The sequence below is a fragment of the Manis pentadactyla genome, chromosome 8 (genome assembly GCF_030020395.1).
Source record: "Manis pentadactyla isolate mManPen7 chromosome 8, mManPen7.hap1, whole genome shotgun sequence".
NCBI lineage: Eukaryota > Metazoa > Chordata > Mammalia > Pholidota > Manidae > Manis > Manis pentadactyla.
The window spans coordinates 99609190-99622407 of NC_080026.1; the positions used below are offsets into that span (position 1 = coordinate 99609190).

Sequence of the window (13218 nt, forward strand, 5' to 3'; positions counted from 1 at the left end):
TACTAGGCAGTATGCCAAGCGCTTCTGCATTTTGGCTACTGAAGATGCTCTTGGTTAAAGTTTATTCCAGGTTCTCCTCTTTGACAATGGAACAACACAAAAAGCATATCTCAATGAAAAGTCCCTGACAGTGTGAGCTGTGAAAAAGCTTGCTATGATGAAAAAAGGAGCTCCTTTCAATTGCACCTGCTGGAATTCTTGAGAAGTACAAGTTGGAGGCTAGCACAGCACAGCATCACACCTCTGTCTCTCCCCACCCCGTGAGCAAGTCTTGAGCCCACTCCTTTCAAGTGGAACCCTCCATACAGGAAGGCCCACCCAGGTCCCCATGAAAAATCAGGCTGGCAATTTTGCTGCCCACTGACTTCAAACACTCCAGAAGGAGTGGCCAGCAGCCAGCTTCCTGGAGCATCACCACAGGGCAGCACTGGCTACACCACGAGCCTCTAATTTTGCAAGAAGGTGGTTTGGCTGAGCTGCCATCCTGGGCTTCGGAAAGCCTCCCCCCTTGCAGCATGACCAACTGGCCCACACATTGACGGGCAGCATGCAGACACACCCTGTACATCTGCAGGAGCTGCTCCAGCCGCCACACCCCAACCCCAAGCCAACAGCACTTGTAGAGCAGGCACGGAATGATCAGCCATGGCAGCCGGCGCCCACACTGAACCGCTGCACCTCGGAGAATGTTGAACAGGGTTTTCTCCACCTGGCTGTCCTGACACAGTGAACCTTCCTCTTCTCACCCCTTCCTACTGCTGAGGAGCTGGGACTGTCCATACTAAAAAATAGGTATGTCCTCAGTGAGGCACTGACTGGAGGCTGCGGAACGGACCAAATCCTCAGAGTGTGGCCTGCACAGCATCCCTGTCTTGTCAGAAATGCAAAGTCTCTTCCCAGCAGCACCCCACTCCCTACCACCATGCCCTCCCACCTCCCAAACCCCACCCCCCACTCCCTGAATCGTAATCTGCATTATCATAGCTCCCCTGGTGATTTGTGTGCACATTAAGGTGTGAGAAGCCCCAGAGCTAGATGGATGCTTTCCCCAGCCCTTGGAGGTGGACATCGGGTACCTCAATTGAATATTCCTTGAGCCTTCTACCCAGAATGCTAGGACACCACTGCCTATGAGGGTAGAGCCCCAAGTTTCCTTCCCTGTGAGCCCAGGGCCAGGATTCCACCCACTCAAGCATTTCAAAAAAGGAGACACTCTTGATCTGCTCCCTGCTGTGCACCGAAAGGCTATAGAATTTCAGAGGTCCTGCAGGAGGCCTGACCTTGCCTAACCCCAGGCATGTCTCCATGAAAACCAGTATTGTCCACAGGGCTAGGGACCTACACAGCACAGCACAGCCACAGCCACATCACTGGAACCACAGAAGCATCTCTCCAGGGGCTTCACAGCTCCACAGTCCCAGGAAGGTGGCATGGCTGCTGTGATTTGCAGTTCACATGGCCACTGCTGCTGTGACTGGGGACACCCCTGCTGCCCACTTGGGGAAAGAGGTCCTGGCATTGCAATCCAAGGCCAGGCTGCCTGCTTCAGCACCAGGCTTCTCTCGCCCTGGTGAGAAGCAAGCACTATTCCCTGCTACCAGGCACCCAGCAAATGTCCCATCCAGGGAAGAAGCAAGTAGCAAGGCAAAGAGGGGGCCCCATGTGTCCTTACCCCTTGAACCCTTTCTCTCCCAGGCCAAACAGTAGGGAAGCTCCTTTCCTCCTGATGCATATTTGGACAAGGGCCCTGGGCACCCAGACACAGAGCCAGCCCAAGGCTTCTGGTTACCAGTGTCCTCCTAGTAAGTGCTATAAAATGGGGCTAATGAGAGTACCAATCCCATAGGGCTGTGTTCTGTTACGATCTCTAATATACAGGTGAGGAAACTGAGGCAAAAGCAATGAAGTCTTTGCCCAAGGCCACAAGCTGACTCGGGTGCTGCCCGGCAGGTGAGGCTGCTAAGTGAGCACAGTCAGCAGTTTCACCAATTTCCCACCACAGGACTTCTCCAGCCTGTGCTGTGTGACCCTCCATGGGGATGCTCAGAAATGTCGTAACTCACAATTTTTTCCCCAAGGTAACTTCAAGGGCAAGGTGTTCCACAGAACACATTTTGGGAAACACTGCTCTGGGGACCGCCCAAGTAAAGTTGGTCCTGATACAAGGCACCCTGGCCAGGAAACTGTTACATTATTAAGGGAACAGATCTGTGAGCTCTGGACTGAGTACAACAGGGATGGAATGCACCCCTTCTCAAGGTACGACACTGGCCTGCCAGGCCTTCAGCCATGGGGCCTCTCTTCCTGCCCCATCCCAGTCTTCCGGCCCAGCAACAGCCAAGAGCCATGAGCCCAAATCTCCATCTGACCCTTACTGGTTATTTGATCCAAGGACAATAGACGTCAGAGTCTAGAGGTTCCTTTTGGCTTGAAAGTTCTATTTGTTGTAGTCTGTGTCCCTCTGGAGCCAAAAATTCGAGGAATCAAAGGGAAAATAAACTCCTGCCTTATGGAGCTATGGTAGCTCCCGTTTACAGGAAACCTGCTAAGTAAACCAGGCATTTTCTGGGTGCTGTATGTCCATTACTGCTACTCCTTATAAGAACCCTACAGCGCAAGAATCATTAGGTTCTTTTTACAGGTGAAGAAATCAAGGTTGCCAGCCAAAGATGCTCTGCCAAAAAGTGTGAGACCCATGATTTGCATTGGGGTCTCTGACTGGAGAGTCTCCACTAAAGTGCATATTTCCATAAAAAGAGCCAGGAGCAAGAAGCAAAAGCTCTCTGGGCAAGGAAGGTCAGCTGGAACTGCCCTGTGGCTGGGACCTGAGAGAGCTTCTCCAAAGGCAAAAGGAGAATCTGAAGGTCATCGATGCAGCCAATCCCCAGGAGGAAAGGAGGCACCAGGGCCAATCTGGAATCAAGAACTGGAAGGCCCTGAAGCTCCAGCCCTGATTGGATGTGTCAGGCCAGACCCTGGGTAATTACCAAGCCATAATGGGATCTGATATTTCTATTAGTCACGAGTCTGACAGAAAAAAAAATGTGTTGTTTTCTCAGACAAAGCTATGAAGAAAATACCTCAATAATTTATTACATGCAGACCAGCCTCCATCAAGCCCAAACTTCTACAGCAAGGACAGCTCAAACTGAGAGCAGGAATGGTCTATGCCTGGCCAAATGCAGGCCATTCAGCAACCCACAGCTCCATCAAGAAGTTGGCCTCAGTTTCCCAAGACTAACTGAAAGAGATACAAACTGTGTGCTGGAAGAGGAGAAGATGGGAGTAAAAACACATAAGCCCTCCAAGGCTGCACTCCCAAAGAAACCGCAGGACACTTGCAAAATCTGTTCTAGAAACTTCACCCATAGTTTCTCAACTCCTTCCACCCACTGACACTCAACCACAGAGCAGGAAGGGACCCCAGAACTCACAGAATTCAACTCCCACATATTAAACACAAGGGAAGAGAGACCAGAGAAGTCAAATGACTTCTTCAAGGTCACGGCCCTATCTGGGCTGCTGGAGCAGCTCCCTGTTCACTACAGGCTATAACTGGATGGGACCTCAATCCTTGATGGATTAGTGAGTACAGAGCTTTGATAAAACCTAACAGAAGCAGCAATAATGAGAGAAAGTACAACCAAGAACATAGTACTAGAATGATTGTGCCCAAGTTCCCAACAGGGAGAAAATGTGATTACTTTTCTTCTTTCTTTCCTAAAACAAAATCCTCAAACCCTTCTTTTCAAAATAGTAAAGTCATTCACCACTTGAAATCCAGAGGCCAAAATTACTAACAACAAGATGCCTCATGATATGCACATTCACAGTCCCAGGTCCCTTTGATCAAAAGGCATGTACAGTCCAGAGGCCAAATGCTGGTGATTCTGGAGCTCCCTGCTGGAACCTATCTCCCATGGAATTTGCAGTCTTCCAATGGACTCCAGCTCCTAGGCAAACCATCCTGGGACTGAATGAAGGTAAAAGTGAACACACTTAAGGACTGGTAGAATTCTGTGGAAAAGCAGCCTCGATTTGTTTGGGAGGGTTAGCCCTAAAATGATTATTCCAAACTTAAGCCAAATGCATTCTTCGTACAGCATCTCAACAACTACCAAATACCTGGAAAGTAAAAAGAATGAAGGGCAAAAAAACCGTGACTGCAGTAAAAATACAGACCTTGCAGTAGAAAGAAAAGCTTGTCAAAGGCCTAAGTTACTATTTTGAGGTATAATTAGCTGGCTACTCATGGTTTAATGAACAAATCAAGGAGTAGGTATTAGAAGATTCTGGGCCTGTTTCAAAGTGGACTCTAATGGTATCAAGAGTGACCTGATCTTGTTGTGCACTGGCCTCACATCTCCCCAACCAACCGCAAGCATCTCTCGTCCCAGGTTGATTCTTTGTAAAAACTTCCAGTTATGTCAACTCAGCAGGCCTTGGAGCTACAAAATATAGCCAAATATATAGAAATTGCCAGAAACCTATTTTCTTGAGGAAACCAGCAAAAATTATGCTGGGTCATCATTTAGGAAAGAGATTCTTTATGTGAATGATCCAATTAACATTTCCTCACAGGCAGTGCAGCACCCCTAACGTACCCTGAGAGTAAAAAGACTTTAGAAGTTGTGTTTCAACACAAGAAGTTGTGTTGAAAAATCCCAAGATCACAGAAACACCAAAATGTATTTTGACTCATTGAAAAAAGTTTTCATTTTGATGAAGATTGCCCCCGGTTCCTTAAGGATAAGGAGACTTAAAAAGTTCACCAAAATCACTCCATCTAGAGAACATTTCAGATGTGCACAACTATGAGCTATCTTTCCCCTAAGGGCAGACACTGACTCTCAATAAAGGAAAAAAAAGTCCTCCAGAACTGAAGACTGTTGGGGAGGAGGAGAGGGAATGTGTGATTAATGAAGGTGCCATGAATAAGCGGTTGTTAAGTAGAGGGCTGGGCAAGGGGCATGCTCTCAGGGTCTCACCCTTAGGATTTTGCTTAATCTGATGGCTTCTCTGGAACATGGGAGGTTTTCCACCTTGGCAAGTAAGAAGAAACCTCTATGGCTAAGAAGGTAACTCCAAAAAAAGGTGGCTGGCCGACATCTGGAGGCCTCCAGAGAAGTGGGAGAGGAAAAGAGAGGAACGGCTCTTATTTTTCTCCCTTATTTCCAACACACCAGTATTTTCCAAAACACAAATGTGCTGCCACAAAACACAGCTGAGCTCCAGCACCCAACCCGGTGTATAATTAATGACAGGAGGGAGCTTAGGTTCAACCTTGTCTCACCCAGAGCCCTTGGCGTCCCTACGTCCACCGGTAGCAACCTGGGAGGCTGCTACAAGTTGCTGTGCCCTGATGAAGTTTGAGGGGTCCTCAGAATCACTTTACCAGAAAAGGTGTGAACAATCTGACCAAGACCTGCCTCTTCCTTGCACGGGTGCCCCGATTCCCCTTGGTCTCCCCTCCCTTAGAAATGCGGGCGCTGTGAAGTCCGCTAGGACAGGAATTAGAGAGCAGCGTGCTCACTCTTTTTTTCCTGGTTTTCCTTTTGTATTCTGCGGTTTTCTATGGAAAACTGTCCCTGCCCCTCACCTTCAGCCAGTGGGGGAAAAGAGGACATCCCTAGGGACATGGCAACAGACCAGTCAGCCTAGCAACCATACATAAGGTGTAGTGAGCCTCGGGTGCTGGTGGGCGTCTGCGCCAGGAATAGCTTAACCGACAACCAGCCACCCCAAAAGCGTCACGGAGAAGGCTCCGCGCAAAACGGCGGCCTCTGAGGTTCCCGGGTGGACCTCCCAATCCAGCTCCCCGCTGCTGGTGGCATTTCCCGGGATCTAACCAGGGTGGTGTGGGGACGAGAACACAGAGAACGAAGCACTTGGTGGTGGGGGGGTATTATGTTCCACTAGAATGGGAAGGATGGAGAGGGAGGTAACATCAGATGCGCGGCCTCGCCACATTCCTAAAGTAGCAGCCTCCATGGGTTGCCTCCCAAACTGGGATGCATCTTCAACTTTCTCGACCCCCCATCCCCGCCTCGAGATCCCCCACTTCCTCTGGCCATGTTCGTCCCCCGGGATTCCCAAGTCCAAGAGATTTCCTCCCTTGCCCGGAGGATTTTCCCTTGCTGCTGACTCCACGAACTCATCGCCCCAACAGGTTTCTGAAGTGCGGGCTGATGTGCTCCCCCTCGCCCAAGGCAAGGAGCCGAGCCGAGCCGCAGCAGGTGAGCCGGGCGCAACACGAACCCAGTGGCCCCCCAGCCTCCACGCTGCCCGCGGGGTTGGCTCCCCCTACCCGGCACCACGGCATCCGAGCGGCGCGCGTCCCCCACCCCGGCCCCAGCCGCAGCCGCAAACAACCCCACAATAAACAAGAAGGCAGGATTGGGCGTCCGCGTCCCGGAGCGCACCGGTTGGGGACAACTCCTCACCCAACGTGCGCCGCCCGCTGCCCCAATCCGAGGGCGCAGAGAGAGCAGAGCGCAGGGGAGGCGGCGAGGGGACGGCGGCAGGGATGGAGGGAGGCACGGCGCCGCGAGGAGCAAGGAGGTGGGCTGCAGGGGGCGCCGAGAAGCGGCGGGGCTGGCGCAGGGGGCGGGCGCCCGGGCGCGCGTTACCTTGGTCTTGCCCCCGCAGTGGCAGCAAACGGTCCACAGGTACTTGAGCGTCCGCCAGAGCAAGATGATGAAGAGGCCCCCGAAGAAAGTCACCATGGAGGAGGCCAGGAAAGCCCACCACATGCGCTGGCCCCGGCTGTCGCACGGCACCTCCATGGTCACCGGGATGATGAGCGCATCCATCTTGGGCTCGCGGACCGAGGACGAGGAGGAAGAAGAGGAGGAAGAGGAGGAGGAGGACGCGTCTAGGCTGAGATGGTTCGCGTGGATATTGCTACTCATTCTAAGCCTGCTGCCTCCGCCGCCGCCGCCGCCGCCGCCACCATTTGCCATAGCTAGCAACGGGCGGCCGGCGCGGGGGCTCGGGGGAGCTCCTCCCGCCGCCAGCGCCACCCAGAACACCCATCAACAGCCATATTGCTGCTACCGCCGCCGCCGCGGAGCGCGGGGAGGGGGGAGGCGCCTGGGCTCGGGGCGCTGTGCGCGACCTGGCGGGGTGCGCGGAGATATATACTGCGAGCCGCCGCCCGCCCTCCCCCCGGCCGCCGGCCCGCCCGCCTGAGGGGGAGGGGGCTGGAGCGCGCGGGAGCTCCCCTCCCCGGCCCGCGCCCCGCTCGCCCCGGGCGCCCAGAGACCGGGAGCGCCGCTGGCTGCCCGCGCCCGGGTTCTGCGCGGGCCCCCGGGCCCGCCCTGGCTCTGCGCGCGGGCCCGGGTGTCCGCCCCGCGCCGCCCGCCGTGCGCCACGCGTGTGCGCTGCTCTCCGGCCGGACCCCTCCCCTCGCGCGGCCCGCGCCGCTAGCGAGCCGCTCTTGGCTTGTTAGGCGGCAATTCGCTAATAATGTATAAGCAGCCCCTCCCCCAGGACGTTCGCGCGGCTGCGCTCGGCTCCCACTCGCCGCCCCTGTGCGCGCCGGGCCGCAGCAGGTTCGCCGCGTCTGGCCGCCGAGCCGCAGCCGCTAGCCCGTGCTCCCGGTGTGCCTGGACCGCGGCGCCACGCGGCTGAGCCTCCGCGGCCTCCGCTCGCTCTGCCTCCTCCGGCTCCTCCTCGTCCTCGTCCTCACCGCCTGAGGCTCTTCGGCGCGCGCCCCGCGTTCCCCGCAGCCGCCAGGAGCAGCAGCTGCAGCAACTGGAGCCGGCGCGGGCTCAGACCGCCGGAGGCGGGAGGGGTGGAGGCTCGCAGCGCCGGTTCGCCTCTGCTCGGCGCCTGGCAGAGGGCCCGCAGAACCCCTCGGCGGCGGCCGGGTTCGCACCCCTGATCCCCGCTGCGCAAGTAGAGCGCCCCAAGCCCAGACGCGCGACTCGGGGCCTCGCTCCAAGGTGCTACGCCCCCCCGTTGAGCGCCCTGGGGGTACCCGATTGGGATGGCGGAGGGCCCGTGGCAGGCCGTTTGTTCCCGACGGAGCCCCCAGTGTGGAGAGGAGGAGTGATCAGCTGTCGAGCCGATGCACAGGCGGGATGCCACAAGATCCCGCCGCGGGGAGGGAGAAAGACCCTTCTCTAGGATACACACCCTAGCTCGACCCCCTTTCCCCTAGTTCCCTCTGCCCTCCCCCATTGCTAGGCGCCCCTAGAGTGGTTGGAAAGCAGGGCCAACTGGGAGGCTGGCGGGGGGTCTGTGGCCTTGACAGCAGCATATGGTTTTTCTGCCTTTTCCGTATTGAGTGGCAAAGGCTGTCTAAGAAAGTAGGCAGGGATGGGCGGGGGTGCCTGGTCTCGGGCACAGTGCAGACTCTGGTAAGCAGTACAGTTCCCCCAAAGTCGCTCCCCTTTTATCTAGCCACAGACTCCATCGCGTGAGGAGGGCAGCCCTGAGATGGGATGCCCCAGGCTCCATTCAAGCCCACCTTTCCCCATTAAAGATGGAGGAGCTGGGTGTTTTCAGCAACCTCTAGCCCTCCACCTCCAGGGGAATCCCCTCTGTCATTCTCAGAAACTTCACTTCATCTGGACACTGCCCTTCCTCCTGCTACCAGCTGGACCACAAGTTTTCCCAATGCTAATTAAAAGGAAGATGATCGCACTCTCCCCTCAATATCCACAGTGGCTTCTCCAAAGTTTCCAGCTCATTAGTTTAAGCCTAATTGGAATTCTCAGGTTCCTTTCAGCCCTTCCTGTGGGGAGAGCCAAGTTAGCATCCTTCACTGTGTAGGCTGGTGCTGTTTCTGCCTGAGCCAGAACTCAGCCTCTTCCCTTGAATGGAGATAGAAGGATGTAGGTGCAGGAGGAGGCCAGGCAGGCCAGTTGGGCAGAGTGCTGTTTGCAGCTTCTGTTTCATTCAAAACACATTTATTGTAATAGTGTAGATAACTATCAAATCACTATGTTGTGCACTATGTTGAAAACAATATAATGTATATCAACTGTACTTCAATAAAAAAAATACATCCATTACAAAAGAGTCAAGGCCAAGGTCAAAGAGGAAAATGGAATGCCATAAGAGTTTTTCAAAAAGTAGCATGTAAAAGGAAGCTACAGACAGTATTTTCCAGAAAGTAAAATTGTTTGTCATCCAGATAGTATCTGCAGCCTCGTCCTCTGTGTGCAGCAGCCAGTCCGAACATATCCCTGCCACACCTGTCCCATCTGTGCAAAGGCCCTGGGTCTTTTCCAGCTCAGGGGATACTGACCCCAGAAGTGCTGCGGAGATGTGCAAGAAGGTAACTGTGACCTTGAGGTTATTTGATTTATTAGCCTTCTAAATGGCTGTACTTTGCTGCCTTTGGTCCTCAGCATATGCAGGGAAAGTTAAGGATTTTCCTTAAATGGGGCTCAAGATTAGAAATTTAAAAATAAAACACCCATAACATAAAAAAAGTAGCAAAGTATAGGACTGCCTTCCCAAGGGCATATGAAACCCCCTGAATGGATTTCCCTCCCCTGCAAAATTGAGCTTCTGCAAACCAACAAATCCCCTCCAGGCCTTCCTAGACAGACTCCACAGCCTGAATTCCCCCCAAAACACCAGTCTGGGGGATATCAGCAAGAGGTTATAATTTGCTGTGACTATTTTCATCCCAGCTACGGAGTCCCCAGCTGTGTTTCTCCACTATTATCACCTTCATCATCTCATCCTTCCTGAGGGTGCTCAGAGACCATCACCTCCTTCTTCCCTGTTCATCACCCCTGCCTGTACTGACTGAAACTTTTAGCAACTTCTCTGTTAAATAAAATCCAGGCTTACTCAGGATTCATCAGAGACCCTCAACTGTCAAAGTCAATGTCTTACCATTCCTACAATCCTGTCCCTCACCACCTCCCTGAAAGGCACAACTAGTAGGCACTGAATGAGACAGTGCCACCATCTACCACCACCCTCCAGAAATAGATCTCATTAAGCCTTTGTCCCACTCTCTCCCACTCCTTCCTTGTCACCCACAAACTCTGCACCAGGTTCAGAAAACTTGGCACCTGGCCTCAATTATTGAAGAGGTTCTTCCCAGACAGGATGGAACCTCAGGCTTAAAAGACAACTTAGGTATCTTTCATTCATTGTGTTTCCTCATTTGTAAAATTGGAATAACAGGAATTGTCCTGCCTACCTCAAAGGATTATTTGTAAGGATGAAAAAGAAAATATATAGATCTTGTTTGGAACTACTGTGACCAAAAAAAACCCGACAGCTAAACTCCACCTAGATCTGATTCCAGAGCCAGCACTAGTGTGTGTGCATGCACCATGCCATGGAGAGATGAGCCCTGACAGGACTGTTGTGCCCCGTTCCCACTTTGCTGTTCTGCACCCCCAGACCCCCCAAGTTGAGATAAGAACTGAGGCAAACTGCCCCTGCTCTCTGCTACAGCCAGAAGGCCCAACACCCAGGCTGTGGACAGACTCCAGGGCATGGCAGAGCCACTCCCGCCTGAATGGGCTCTGTGAACCCTGACGCTCACACGCACTCATTGCCTTCCCACTCCCTGGGATGGCCTCACACAGAAGTGTGAAGAACATGAAGAAGCACCTACACATGGCCCCAGTGCATTATTTCTCCTCTCATAGGTGTGTCTGCAGACTGATAATTGAGAGCCATTGTACAAAAACTGAGAGCCTAGGCAAAAGAGGAAACTGCAATCTTCTTCGCTCTAAAAACAATACAACCACTCTTTCTAAGTATATTTATAAGTTTCACAGAGGGGAGGGCAGCATCTTAATCATGTGAGCATGTGCCTACGGCAGCTATCAAAACAAACTAGAGTTTCAAGTTTCCGAAGTATTTTAATCTGAACAATCCCAACTGATTTAAAAGAAATGAATAAAACTTAAGTGCATATACATACAAACTAAAAAAAGCAGAGCAACGAAAATAATAGCCAACGAGAAAAAAGAAGCTTACTTACCTAAATGCTGCCCCAACGTCAAAATTAATGTACACTGGGTTTCATTTTTCTTGGGCCTGGATCCAGTTCCAATACTCCTGACGGAAATCTTGGTGATTTTGCCGTGAAACCCGACGGACTCTATAAGTGATCTAGCGCCCCCTGGTGACCCCTTATGGCATTATTTTGTGAATGTTTGAGAAAGGGGCTTATTAAAAGTCAGAACTTTGATATGAAAATTTCAGAGGAAAGTGCTGCTGTAAAAATCTGCAACCACAAAAATATTAATTATCCAGTTGTTAGTACTACTGGCATATAAAGTGTTCTGATAAAGGAGACTACCAGAGTTCGTGTTACTATCATGATTTGATGACAGATCTTCTAAGCTGTAACTCCCATTAGTAACCTAACACTACTTAAATTACCACTCTGTTCTCTTCTAAATAGCTAATAGTATTATTATCTATCCCCTTCTTTCCTTTCCCTGATCTTCATAAACTCTTTGTGATGCAATAAAGGGCAGTAGCAATTCTATTTTACAGGTAAGGAAACTGAGGCTTAGATCTGCTGGATTACTTGGCATAACAAGAGTCCCTATATCTTTGGAACAATTTGTCTCTGATTGATAATGGAGAATGATGATCAAAGAGGCTCACGCCTTGAAACTATGCCCAAGAGTCTTTAAGTGCCAAAAGGGAAATTTGGTCCTTACCATGGAGAGAGGGACTCAGAAATAAGCTTTGAGAGGCTTGTTTATTATAAATATTAATTTTATATTTATGCTTACAAGAATAATTCAGATTCATAGGAATTTGGAAGATAAAATTTTCATAAAAGAATATAAAACCACCTAGAATTCCACTACCCACAGATAACCATAAATATTTTCATATATGTCTTCTGCACTTTTTTCTTGGGTGTGAATTTTTACAAAATAATGGTTAGATTAAACACTTAAATTTTATGTTATCTTACTTTCCCTTAACATTAAATTGTAAACATTTTTCTCCATGTCATTAAATATCGTGGAAAACACTTTTTGAAAATAATTTAATAACATTCCGTTAGATGACATAAATACTGCTGACATTTAGACTATTCCAAAACTTAACATCTTTTTAAATAAATCTGAAAGTATGTATAAATGATTCATAGTAGTCAAAAAGATATCCTTTATGAAGAACGAGATTTTCGCTGACATTCTCCCACCCTAGACCTAGTACCTATCTTCCAGTGAGGTGCGTGTGCGAGCAAGCCTGGCTGTAGGATACTGCCCAGCCTTGCCCTGCATCACTGGCTTAATATCAGCCAATTCTAAGTGAAGAACATGTGGGCCAGGACATGGCACAGACAGAAAAGTTCTTCCCTTTTCGTACCCATCAAAGCCAGTGCCTTTGGGGAAAACAGTTTCCTTACTGTCCTCAATCACTGTCCCCAGTGCTAGCCAAGATACAAACTTGCAAGAACATGGTCTTCTTTCCCCTAAACAACATCCATGGCCGGGTCAAAGTAGACCTAACTCCTGGACCATTCCCCAGTTACAATTGGTCTTCCACTTGCGTGCCATAGGGCTTCCAGAATAACAATTCTGCAAACTGCCATCTCCCTTTCATCTCTGTGATCAGTGTCACCCCACTGATAGGAAGGGCAAAAATTAGCTCGCCCTTTTTACTGTTGGGAAAAGAAGTAGCCAGAGGGAAAGAGATTCTCCTTGGTACTTCTTCTGACTTCCAGACTAACAAACCTTCTAATCCTGTTCTTACAGGGACCCTGGTTTGATCTCTGAAAAAGCTCCAGCTCAAGATCTGGGCAGCCTAGGGCTCAACTCATCCCTCATGCTCCAAAATGTTCTAATGCCTACAGTCATAATAGCGACTGTGCAGATGAGCCAAAGACTTAATCCTGCCTCTGCCTAGTAGCTCTTGCCACATTTGCAAATAAAGACAATGCTGATATCATCCTTCCCACTTTAAATCCTCTTGAGAATAAGAAGAGTTGAGTCAAAAGTCAGACACCTTTGTGAGTTTCATTTCATTGACTTCCAGTGGCTCCCTTGGTGTCCGCTTTTGGCATAATGTTATCCAAAGCAGGATCCCTTCGTTTCACACTGACAACTGGCCTCCCTTGAAGTCACATCCCTTCTTCAGTGTTAGTATCTATCCCATAGTTGTCAAGTTTTCTGTGTTGCAAAGATGAGATAATAATGTAATAAGTTAAGAATCATAAACTGTGGAATGATTGGGAGAGGTAAGACCATCTGTGTGAACCAAGAAATC

At 50.6% G+C, this 13218-nt stretch overlaps 1 protein-coding gene across 34 annotated transcripts in view; it reads right to left on the reverse strand.

Annotated features, from left to right (window-relative positions):
- Positions 1-9273, reverse strand: part of KCNMA1 (potassium calcium-activated channel subfamily M alpha 1) — a 702509-nt gene extending 693236 nt beyond the window's left edge. For 7 of the 34 annotated variants that reach the window (XM_036928564.2, XM_036928563.2, XM_057506043.1 and 4 more), the window contains exon 1: positions 6630-9267. In XM_036928564.2, the coding sequence (XP_036784459.1) occupies positions 6630-6962 (333 nt within the window). In that variant the 5' untranslated portion in view covers positions 6963-9267. Of the gene's footprint in view, positions 1-6629 lie in introns of all 34 variants that reach the window. The other 27 variants (XM_036928552.2, XM_036928551.2, XM_057506039.1 and 24 more) reach the window with 15 other exon arrangements.
- Between the last annotated feature and the right edge of the window lie 3945 nt (positions 9274-13218).